The sequence below is a fragment of the Magallana gigas genome, chromosome 4, assembly GCF_963853765.1.
Source record: "Magallana gigas chromosome 4, xbMagGiga1.1, whole genome shotgun sequence".
Taxonomy (NCBI): Eukaryota; Metazoa; Mollusca; class Bivalvia; order Ostreida; family Ostreidae; genus Magallana; species Magallana gigas.
In genome coordinates this window covers 30,884,024-30,896,425 of record NC_088856.1, presented here as the reverse complement: position 1 = coordinate 30,896,425, position 12,402 = coordinate 30,884,024, and the positions used below count along the sequence as shown (strand labels likewise).

The 12,402-nt window shown below is 34.3% G+C and overlaps 1 protein-coding gene and 1 long non-coding RNA gene across 2 annotated transcripts; one reads left to right on the top strand and one right to left on the bottom strand.

Annotated features, from left to right (window-relative positions):
• Positions 1–1,825: 1,825 nt before the first annotated feature.
• Positions 1,826–3,073, bottom strand: LOC136274654 (uncharacterized). The gene is made up of 3 exons (XR_010713087.1): positions 2,939–3,073; positions 2,357–2,583; positions 1,826–1,995 (listed from the first exon to the last, which is right to left on the bottom strand). It is a non-coding gene; the product is annotated as an uncharacterized lncRNA (long non-coding RNA).
• A 4,178-nt stretch (positions 3,074–7,251) lies between these two features.
• Positions 7,252–11,565, top strand: LOC136275168 (solute carrier family 28 member 3-like). Its single transcript, XM_066083491.1, is given in 11 exon segments — positions 7,252–7,314; positions 7,588–7,732; positions 8,171–8,368; positions 8,620–8,781; positions 8,912–9,037; positions 9,255–9,379; positions 9,594–9,762; positions 10,121–10,384; positions 10,760–10,864; positions 10,866–10,941; positions 11,212–11,565. Coding segments are annotated over 10 exon segments (1,392 nt in total). The 5' UTR covers positions 7,252–7,314; positions 7,588–7,594; the 3' UTR covers positions 11,241–11,565.
• Positions 11,566–12,402: the final 837 nt, after the last annotated feature.

Here is a 12,402-nt window from a genome sequence, read left to right as displayed (position 1 = left end):
GAAACAGGAAAATACAAAATAGAGAGGTTTAGCAAACCGACGTGTACGCGTACTTGTACGTGTAGCTTACAAGTTAGAATTACACGTACACGTTTTTTCTTTTTTTCTTGTTTAGCAATTGTAACGTGTACGTGTACGTGTAAGTATTTTACATGCAAACGTCTTTATGATTGGATAAATTTGAATGTGTTAGCCAATCATTTTTTAATAAACAATTTTGTTCAATATGGCGCTCAATTCAAAGACATTGGCAGCAATTTTAGATGATGATGATCTATTGCTACTGGACACAGTGCAATCCCAAAAATATCCATCAATTCTACAGTTAGAGGACATTTCAGATACTCAGTGTAAGCATTTATTTCGTTTTGATAAAGGAGGATTAAATGATTTGAGATGCATGCTGGAAATCCCACAGGTTTTTCGATGCAATAATCGCACAGTTTGCTCTGGAATGGAAGGGTTGTGCGTTGTAATTCGGCGGCTAGCATATCCAAATCGTCTCGATGATTTATCACCGCTATTTGGAAGAACAAAATTCGAACTGTCAAACATATTTAATACAAGTCTTGATTATATTTACGAGAACTATTCATATCTTCTCGATTCATTGGACAGACCCTGGTTGTCACTTGATCAGCTCCAGGTCATGGCAACCGCTATTAAAAATAAAAACAGTCCTCTAGAAAATTGCTGGGGTTTTATCGATGGAACTGTGCGTCCAATATGTCGCCCAGCACATAATCAAAGAATTGTTTATAATGGTCACAAAAGGGTCCATGGCCTAAAATTTCAAAGTATCATGGCCCCAAATGGAATCATTGCCCACTTTTATGGACCAGTGGAGGGGAGACGACACGATGCTGGTCTGTTAAGAGAAAGTGGGGTAGAAATTGACATGCATCGACACATGACTACTCCGAACAACGAAGTCTACTGTGTATATGGAGATCCTGCATATCCCTTAACCCCGTACATCATTCCCCCATTTAAAGGTGCAGTTCTATCAGCTAACCAAGCGCGATTTAACAAGCGCATGTCAAGCGTCAGAATTTGTGTGGAGTGGGGTTTCGGAAAACTTTTGAATCTGTTTGCTTTTCTTGATTACAAAAAAAACCACAAACTCTATCTTCAACCCATCGGAAAATACTATAAAGTAGCCGCATTACTTGCAAATTGCCACACATGCTTATATGGGAGTGAAACTGGTTCCTTTTTCGGTTTAAATCCCCCATCCCTACAGGAATATCTGCATCGTTGACTTTTTACAAAAACGCTACATGTAATTCAGAGAGACAGGAGTATTTAATTTTATTCATGTTTTATTAATGTTATGTTAAATTTGATAATTTTTAATAAACAATTTTATCTCATCATATTTGAAAATCATTTTTGATTCAATACTTTCTCGAGAAGTTGTAACATAAAAGCTTTTTCTTTTTTCTCAGTTTCTATTCTTTCCCTGCGTTCTTCTCTCTCTAACTCAAATCTTTCTCTTTCAAGTCTAAGCTCCTCGCTCCTTAACTTCAACTCTTCTCTCTTATTTTCGTTCTCAATGTTGACCTTTGTTTGTAAGTATTCCATGACATTTGTAGAAGATGTTCTTTTCTTTGGAGTTTGGTTTTCTTTTCATCTAAAATAAACAAGTTGAAAAGTTTATCATACTGAAAGCAACGAAACACAGAACATGTAAAACAGTTTTAGAACAGTGTTGGCATGAGAAAATTAATAATTAAATTCTATTCCAAGATCTAACTTAAGATTCGGTGTTATTTATCTCATTAAAATAAAGCTCAAGGTACGCCCATATTTTCTCTGTTTTATTTACCTTTGCTCAAATTTTCAAGAGCTCTTTTGCGTACATCCTTTCCTTTTTGATCATCCGCCGACTTCTTTTCTTTTTCAGTTTCCTTGACTTTCTCTTCCTCCTCTTTTAATTCTAAAATGTCGTCTAATAACGCCGTTTTCTCGTCATATTCTTCAACAACACCTGACCTAAATAGATCACATGTAATCTTTAGATTTTCTTGTGGGTTTGGTTTAATGAACGTATACATTTGGTTCATATAAACTTTTATAATTAAATTTTCCGTCAGTGTAATTACCCCTGCCTCCTCAACACATCTTAGATTAGTGCTTCATGCATATACATGTATTGTAATCATAACGGAATTTATTGTTAAGTTTTTAAACATTATGCGGCACCAAAGTCATGAAAATTAATTTACAGCTAAAATACAATTAAAATTATTTAGAAATTCATATTCATGAAATTAACTTGAGAACCCTATAGTATAGTATAATTATAATAAGATTTAGCTACACTACATTGATATTCAATTAATTTTGTTTTTACTTTTTCTTGCTTTCGGCATTGCTCTTCTTATGATGGTCCAACATTAGATTCGTCCTTTCCCTGACCCGTCTGCCATCCACAACAAAGCTACCCCTGCTGACCGTATCGCTAATTTCAGACCACTTCGTCCGGTCTTTAAATGGATTTTTTGCTAACACTTCTTTCAAAAGTGACAAATCATCATTCTCCGAAAATCGTATTTGCTTTTTACGCTCCGACATGTTTAACTGTAAAAAAAAAAAGAAGAAGTGAAAACATAAACAGAGCATCCCTCTCTCTCGCTCTCTCTCTTAAAAAGCTATGCTATTTTTATTTAACATAACTTTATTTACATTTGATAACTCTTTTCTATAATTTGAAAAGTTAATTATACACAATTAGTCACAGCTCAGTGTGTTTTAGAAGCCTATAATTAAAGACGAGATAGGTGTTTTAAACACTCGATAAAAACAAAATTTTCAATGAAAGACATAAAGTTTTTTGTAAAAAATCTCGTAATAACTCTCCAAGTTTAGGGAAAACACACACTTTTATCACAATATATAATAATAAAGAAAATATAAGCTACAAGTTTGCACTTACGGGTACTCGCTGTTTCACACGTTTACAGCAACTTGTAGAATTTCGTCAATAGCAAAATTGATGACGTAATGCGCACATTTCCGGGGGGAATCCCCTGCTACACGTACACGTACACGTCGGTTTGCTAAACCTCTCTAATATCTTCTAAAGTCATTATGATGCATCAACTGGTGTAAAGTACATTAATGACCCCAGGTGTTGTCTTTAACACCCCCCCCCCCTTGAAATGATATGATACACTGTATATTTTGTTAACTTCTGAGATCTGAGATCTGAGATGGAGTGAGGCTCATCCCTAAACCGTTTAATTTATTTTTGATCTTTGTGTCATTGCACGTAAAATTGTATTGTAAGATTATGCCCCCTTGGAGACACCCTGACATTTTAGAACTAGAAATAATAATGTATTTTATCGTATTCATATGTTATACAGTAGTGTTTGATCCATGTGGGTAATTCCTAGCCTAATGATGTCACTCCTTTGTTTAGGAGACTTTACAATTGCCCCAAATAGGTGAATACACATGGCAGTGATGCATATAACATTTTGTTTATAAATCTTAAAAATTGAATTAAGCAATTTCCAAAATGTTAATGTGAATCACGAGAGAAAAAGCAATTAAGAAATGATTTAAAATTTGCTACTGTACACATGTAAGAATGTATTAAGAAGACTGAATCTTTAATAATAAGCAGGTTAGATTAGGGGGGGGATGAATGTGGAGTATAAACATTTATAATTTGAATCATTTATTGTTATTAATTAATTTTAACTTGTCAAGATTTTAGACACTCAAATTATATTTTGATTTTAACAGATCATTCGACAAGGGGGGGGGGGGGGGGAGAACAGTTTATATTTGAGTTTGTTTGGGAGTGGGGGTTCCAAGTCATATATTTGACAATTTTTTAATGTAATTTAAAATAAGACCAAGCCATACTACAGTCATGAACATGAATAGTATAGAACAAAACACAAACTAAAACATGTACATGTGTATATACATAGGAAGTATTACAAAACAGATGACTGATCATGCAATATCTGGGTTCTTAAATTGAATCATATATCATGTACATATTATATTATTGTTTCTTTGTTCAAGGCATTTAAGATGGTATGTCGGTCATGATCCCAAGTGCTCTTCCTGAAATTATCAAATATCATAAAAACCATTGAGATCCCCACCTTAATCCAAAGATATTATTCTTCCTTAGGTCATGCAGGCGCATCAGATCATTATGGCATGTAAGTCATGACCCTAAGGGGTCATCCTGACCCCCTTAGAATCAGAAATTGTCAATTATCTTTAAATTATTGATGTTTGATGATCCTATCTCTATTTAATCTTTATTAATAATTAAGTCTCCTGAATGAAGTTTGGAGACTTATTGTTTTTGTACGGTTCTTAATACATGTATTATTATTCTTCATCTTCTTTTTCTTCTTTCCTGCTCTGAACTTGTTTCTCAGAGATGGCTGAACATAATTGTACAAAACTCTAGGATATGATAGGCCTGCAAATCTAGTTGACGTGCACCCTGGTTTGATTTTTCTCATTTTGGGTTAGACAACCACTTTTCGGGGGAGGGGGGGGGGTGTCAAAAGGGTGTGGGGTCTAACATTGAACCTTGTAGGAAGAATCGTAGACTCTATTGTAAATGGTACCGGTAACTTGAAAACGGACAAAGATAATGATATAGGGTTTTCATAATCATATATTGGCTGTTACTGGCAATATATAGGGTTTATTAGATCTGACCCCTGGGGTCATCCCCACCCCCCAGGAATTTGAAATTACCATATATCTCAGAAACTGTTATAATCATGACCCCTAAACCATATATATTCATGTTTCTGATGTCAAGGGGCATCAAATGTTATGTAGGTCATGGGCCCTGTGAGTGGTCCTGACCCCCTCAAACAGCAAGTCCCTTAATATCTTCAAAACAGTTGAGATCCCCACCCTTAAACCATATATATTCTTGTTCCTTGTGTTAAGGGGCATCAAACGGTATGTAGGTCATGGGCCCCGGGGATGGTCATGACCCCCCTTGAACAGGAAGTGCACGAATATCTCGAAAACGGTTGAGATCCCCACCCCTTAATCATATATATTCTTGTTCCTTAAAGGGCCTCAAAAGGTATGTACCGGTAGGTAATGGGCCTCAGGGTTAAATTTAATTTTTCAAAACCGTAATGCACATCTATGGAACAGTTCCTATCATATCCCAAGATATGATGTGTCTATATCCATTAAATCATAAAAGGAGTTCTAGGATCTATGTGTGATAAACGTCATTTTTCTGCTACTTTTTGACTCCCTGGATGAAATTTAAATTTTTAAACCTTTACTGCACATCTATAGAACAGTTCCTATCATATCCCAAGATATGATTGTCTATCCATTTAATCATAAAAGGAGCTCTTGGATCTATGTTTTTTTTTTAGTGATAAACGTCAATTTTCTGCTACTATTTGACTCCCTGGATGAAATTTAAATTTTTAAAACCTTATTGCACATCTAAAGGACAGCCCCAATTATATCCCAAGAGATGACGTAGCTACTCCAAAAGTTGTAAGAGGAGTTCTGGGAACCATATTTTTTTTGCAAAAAAACGTCATTTTTTGTTGCCCACTGATCCCCTAAATAAAAAAAAAAATTCTGGAACCTGATCACGCCTCAAAATGACACCCCCAATCATATTCTAGAAGATCATTTGGCTACTGCCAAAAAAAATAGACGTTTTTGAAACTAGTTTTTTTGTAAAAAAACGTCATTTTTCAGCCATTAAATGACCCCCAGGACAAAATTGAAAATTCCGAAACCTTATTGCGCATCTATAGGATACCCTAAAACATATTCCAAAAGATGATTTGTCTACTGTTGAAAATGTAGGAGGAGTTCGAGGAAGAAGGTTTTTTGTGAAAAAACGTCATTTTTTACTAATTATTTGACCCCCAGGACTAACAGAGAATTTTTGAAACCTTTTTACAAAACAACATGATACCCCAAATCAAACTCCAAGAGTTCAGTTTGCTGGTTTATAAGATGTAAGAGCAGTTTGAGAAAGTAAAACGTGATCCAGACGGCCGGACGGACGGTCAGACGGACGGACGGAACAGGGTAACAACAATATACCCGAACTTTCTTTAGAAAGTGCGGGTATAAAAAAAGGGTACGAAGTATAATGTAGCATCTTATTTCTAAATAGAGAAACCAGACAAAAAATGGAGTGGTCATCTGACTTGTACGATTTTGTTTTATAGAAAATATCATTATATATATATTTAAAATCAAAGTAGAAGCCCCTCCGATATATAACATTTACTACCCTAAAGATTAAAATGTGTTTGCTGTAACAGTATTTTTATAAATATCTCTATAATATTTTTAACATTTTAAGTAGTTACAATGATAACTTTATTTGATATACTTGTACATAAGAAAGATGTTTTAGACGTTGGTGATTTCTATTTATATCAGAAAGGTGAACGTATGTGTGCATTCAATTATAGGAATATTAAGTATTATGATTTGCTAATACTATTAGAATTGTTTATAGGTATAAACACAAAATTGTAATAGAAACATTTCAACATTTTAGTTTTTAATACCTTTACATTTTATAATTAAACCATGTTTGATTTCTGCGTACCTTTTTAACATAAAGTGTCTTGAGATAAAACACATGCGTTTAAAACGGCGCTTATTTATAAAAAATTTTACAGTACATATTCCATAATGTAATTAAATCTTCAATTTTGTCTATATCGTAGTGAGATATTTTATGTACACATTCGAAGACTAGTTTTGTTTAAAATTTGATATCGTTATCATTGTCCAAAGATTAATCGCTGCAACGACTTTGTTTAACCAACCCAATAGCAAATTATACCCTAACAAGGTCTTCTGTACGTACATCCGGATTCAAATTGCACTAAAAGACTCTCTAAGAACACATAAAATCTGTTATCTTTCAATTGACAGTCTTAGATTTCAGGCAGAATAGGCTAGACAATAAATGGAGAAAGAAGGAGGGTGCACACCTCGCACCAAGACATTTTATATATAATTATATTCAAGGGTGATTTCTCCTGATATAGATTAGGTCAAATAAATCTTATGATTCTTATGATCAATCAAACTGTTCTTTAAACTTGTGCTTTTACTTCTGTATTTCGCATATTTTGGCTATGCTACAGGTTTGGGGATGAGGGTTCCATCCGTCTATTAGTGTGTACCATATTGGGAGTTTTAATTCTATTGTTTTACATCTTCAACCGACTGTCTGTCTTCAAATTTAAATTTAGCTTGGAACAAAGTCACTGTCCAAAGAAAATAAAATAAAAAGATAAAGCGACACACGGGAAGGTACGTAATTTTTTCAAATTTAATTTGCATATTTAATAATGTTAGCAAATAAATGTATTAATTAAATTTTGTCGATACTGCTTTTGCAATTTTGCAGTTGAATGAAATAATTCACACTTTTGCTCATAAATACCAAAGGTTTTCATAAATATGGTTTGTTGGTAATCTGTACCGTTGTGTTGCAGGGAAGACGAACAACTTATGCACAATATAAGTTCTTACATTCTAGACATTTTAGTTTAATAGTTATAATAGTTTAAATTTACTTACTAGGTTCCTTATGCTGGCAGTGTTTATTGCCCTCGCTGCATACATCATCTATGACGTTCTCTTGGACTACCCACAAAATGCCATCTCTGTTGCCGGTCTGGCACTGTATGTTATCATCTTTTACGTATTCTCAAAGAACCCTGCAAAGGTATTTATTTGGATCACTTTTCACAGTATCTTTATGATGTATTTCAATGCATTTTGCATTCACAAAGAAATACTTAAAATCTAAAAGTTTAAATATAACGAATTGTTCTTAACTAGATTATATGTTATAGCTTAAAAAAGTCATACCTGAAAGAAAAAAAAGATATATATATATAATATTCGCCTCCGTTTTATATTCGCTCTTTTTGCCCTTGTTGTCAGGGGCAAATTTAAGACTGGGCGAATTCCCAGTGTCTCAAATAACTGTGTCCTGGCGAATTCAAGACGGGCAAAACCATTTGCATATGTAGAAGGGCGAAAATTACACGAGGCATAAATAAACCCGTATACAGTATCTTATTGGTATTTTTTTTTTATCACTAAGCCTCCTTAAATGTACCAAGTGAACCGATATCGATACTTTTCTTAATGTTCAAAGGTGAAGTGGCGGCCAGTGTTCTGGGGTTTTGCATTGCAGTACATCTTTGCTTTGGTTATCCTGAGGACGTCGTGGGGTTACCAGGCATTTCAATGGTTAGGGGATCGAGTGACAGAGTTTCTCAACTACTCAAATGCCGGTGCTACGTTCCTCTTTGGTGATATTCTGGTTACCACGTACTCACTCTTTGCTTTCAGAGTAAGTTCATTTCATCAGCAAATTATGGCATTAAAAGAAAGTTCCCGAAAATTTACCTTATATATTCTTCTTTTCCTCCGCATTCTTTTCCTCTTTCACTTTTTGAATTTCATACTCACGTCATCTTATTCTCTTGGTTTAAACATACTATATCTCATCTCATCTCATCTCTCTCTCTCTCTCTCTCTCTCTCTCTCTCTCTCTCTCTCTCTCTCTCTCTCTCTCATTCTCTCTCTTTCTTTTCGTGACAGGTGCTTCCAGTGGTGGTATATTTTTACACAGTGACGTCAGTCTTATACTACCTCGGGGTGATGCAAGTGATCGTCAAAAAAATGGGCATGTTCCTTTCCTTCTGTTTAGGAACTTCTCCCGCCGAATCACTGAACGCAGCAGGAAACATATTTGTAGGCATGGTGAGTTCTTATACATTATTTATTTAGATATTTTGTCTGTAATACATATTTTTGCGTTGATAATCATAACTCTTGCAAGCGACAACTGTACTTTCATTTCCATTTTGTAAATATTTTTTTTAAATTTGAGACCGAGGCTCCATTGATGATTCAACCATTCCTAAAGGACATGACAAAGTCAGAACTTCATGCCGTTATGACAGGGGGGTTTGCTACAATAGCTGGGTCCGTGCTTGGAGCCAATATCAACTTCGGGGTATACATACATTTCATCATTATCTTCATCATCAGTAATCACATGTATCATCAAATCTCTCTCTCTCTTTCTCTCTCTCTCTCTCTCTCTCTTTTCATCTTGTTGTTAGTGTTGTTGTTTTTCTTCTTGTTTGATAAATTTTATAGTGTATATACATTTTTGCAAATGACAAACGCTTGTTCGTTACCTCAATCATTGCAATTTGTATTTTTTGTAGGTGCCCGCTAACCACCTAATCACCGCCTCCGTTATGTCTGCCCCTGCGGCTCTCGCCATCTCCAAACTCGCCTACCCAGAGACCGAACGGACCAGAAAACAGGATTTTGACAAAATGGGCAAATCGTATGAGACTTATTGATATTACGCATCATTTTTCTCACTTTTAGGTACCCAGAAATACAATGTTAAAATTTTTTTTAAAAGATGGCCCGATTTTCCTTCAAATAAAATAACTAAAAAGTTTCACAGTCATGCACTTTGCATAAAATTCTTTTAACGTGAACATCGATTGGTCACTGCTCAGATATATTTAAGACTATAAGTTATCTTGTTACAGGAAAGACAGAAATGTCATTGAAGCCATTTCGTCAGGAGCAAGTAACTCTGTCAAAGTCGTGGCCGCCATTGCGGTGAATGTCATGGCATTCCTCTGTGTCCTTGAATTCGTCAACATGACCTTGGACTGGTTCGGTGACCGTGTCGGAGTGGATGGACTCTCGTTCCAGGTTTCCAATTTAGTATTTTTTTAAAGTGTTGCTTTTGAAAGAGGTTAAAAAGTTATAATTAACACATTTTTGTTAAAATTAAATTAAAATTGGCAAATATAAATAATTTTAATTCAAAGATGTAAGAAACATGTGTCTTGCTTTGGGTTACAATGCAATACAGCTAGACTATATATTAAGAAATAAAAAAATAGCACATTCAGCCTTAAACCTATAAATTAAACTGAATTAATTCCTAGTATGCAATGAAGGTCATGTTTGATAGAGTTTTACTCATCAAAAGATCTCACAAGAAGATATGTTCTTATGTGTTCTATTTGATCACATATTTCATGTGTACAATTTGTTTCGTTGGCAGCTTATTTGTTCTTATGTGTTTTACCTGATCGCATACTTCATGGGGACGGATGTTTCTGACTGTCGTAAAGTGGCCGAGCTAGTTGGCATCAAGACATTTACCAACGAGTTTCTTGCCTACAAGGAACTTTCCGTTCTCATCGCCAATAAAAAGAATTTCACGGACTATACCGCTCAGTGGAACTCGTCGGCGGACTGGTACTATCAGGGAGATGATATAGTGCTGCCATATGTCAATCAAACGCTGAAGAAAGGAATCATGTCGGTAAAATAATTAGAGTTGCTTCCCTTTCATGAATTTGCTAATTTTATAAACGGTCGCAATTGCATTTTCTTGACGATTTTCAGCACTCTTATTTAGGTCTCTAAATAAAAATGCGTGCTTGTTAATTTCTCTCATTTTTGAGTTTTTTATATATTTTGTTTTGTTTTGAACTTTCTTAGCATACAGGTTTAAATTACATATGCAGTGGCAACTACATTTTTAATATTTATGATTATTAACTTTTCTAAACTAAAATTAAGTCGTTCGGGATTGTAACATGTATATCTGGGGAAAAAATCAATTAATTATGATGATTTGTCAGGCATAACTGGAAGATCGTTATTTTAGCAATGTATAGTGTATTTTACACTGTAGGGCAAATCTGAGGTGATAGCCACCTATGCATTATGCGGTTTTTCCAACATCGGATCCATGGGGATATTTCTGGGTGGGATGTCGGCACTGGTCCCCTCACGGCGGGGGGGATTTGGCGCAGATTGTCGTGAGAGCCATGGTGGCTGGAAACGTGGCGTGTTTCCTAACAGGGTGTATAGCAGGTCAGTACATTGTATATATGGGTCTGTAAAATACTCCTTCGTGTGTTTATTAAAGGTTTTTAAAGAACAAAACGGAAGTAATCAACTTTGTCATTTGTTGTGAATTTGTTTTAATTACAGTGTATTTAAAATACTGAAAAACTGAATAAAAGTTTTCGCATGATCTGAAAATAGAATTTATTTTATTTTTAAATTGATTGCGGATTGTGTCATCTGTACATAGAATCTGGTTACCAAATTCAGAATGTTGATAAGTTGACTCTTTTACAGGTCTACTTTATAAAGACTACAACACATAGAAAATGTGGAAGAAAAAAAATAAAGATTACATAATGCAGCGAGAGGATTATTCTGTAGTAAAAGTTCGAAAATATAAAACCATTTTTCACGTAACACTGAAGCAAAAAGAACGAAATATTTATCATTCAACGGTAGATCTACATGAATGTACATGAAGTTGCATTCAATTTGTGTGTGTTCGAGAAAGTGCTAGCTACAGGTATATCTAATAGAATTATTTGACAATGTGTTTGTTTGTCTTTTTTGACATTTTTTTTCTTTTTTTCTTTTTATTTTTCCTTTGGATATTTTTTTGAGGGGGGGGGGGTGTATTTTTGTACTAGAAAGCACATGGTTAACATGTATGTTCGACTGAGCGAAGCCAATAAAAGTAATCGTAATAATATTATTTTGAATTTGTGTGCATCTTTGATACATGTATGATTGTGTATTTAAACGTGCATTGTCGCTTTTATGAATTATATGCTCAATTTACCTGTTATGTTAGTATTGTACCTGTGTTAAAAAATTGTGATACGTACCAGATCAAATACATATAGTACGTAATTATGATAAAAAGTGCCACACATTTTTTTCTTTTTCTTGTTTATAAGATTCATAAATTGTAAATTACATTTTAATGGTCCTTTATAATTTATTTTGCCATAAAAAGAATTGACAACGAAATGCATGTTGCTATGTCTTTGCGCTTTTTGACTCCTTAAACGCATTTTACAGTAAAATATATGCTTTAAAAGTACAATGTTGCAGCTTTGATTAATTATTTATTTAAAGCAAGGCTTCTGCACCACATTAAAGAACTGCATTGTGGAGTGGGGTCTTCTTAATGAAATTCATCAATTAAGTTGTGAAAAAACCCATAAGATTATTAACAGGACATTTAATTTAGTAACAAGAAGACAACAGGATCTTATTTTGAATTAGATGCGAAAAAAATTCTCAGCCAAGTTAAAGTTTATCACATTTCTTTTACAATATATCTAAGATATCAAATATTTGAGCTGTAAAAAATATATTTCATCCGGATGATCTAGGTTATCCAGGGGTGTCAAAAATTAGATACAACTAAATAACACAGCAAATACACCCTGCTGATAAGACAATCTCCACTAATCTGGCCAGACCTGTATATACATGTATATCTAGGTTTCATAAAACATA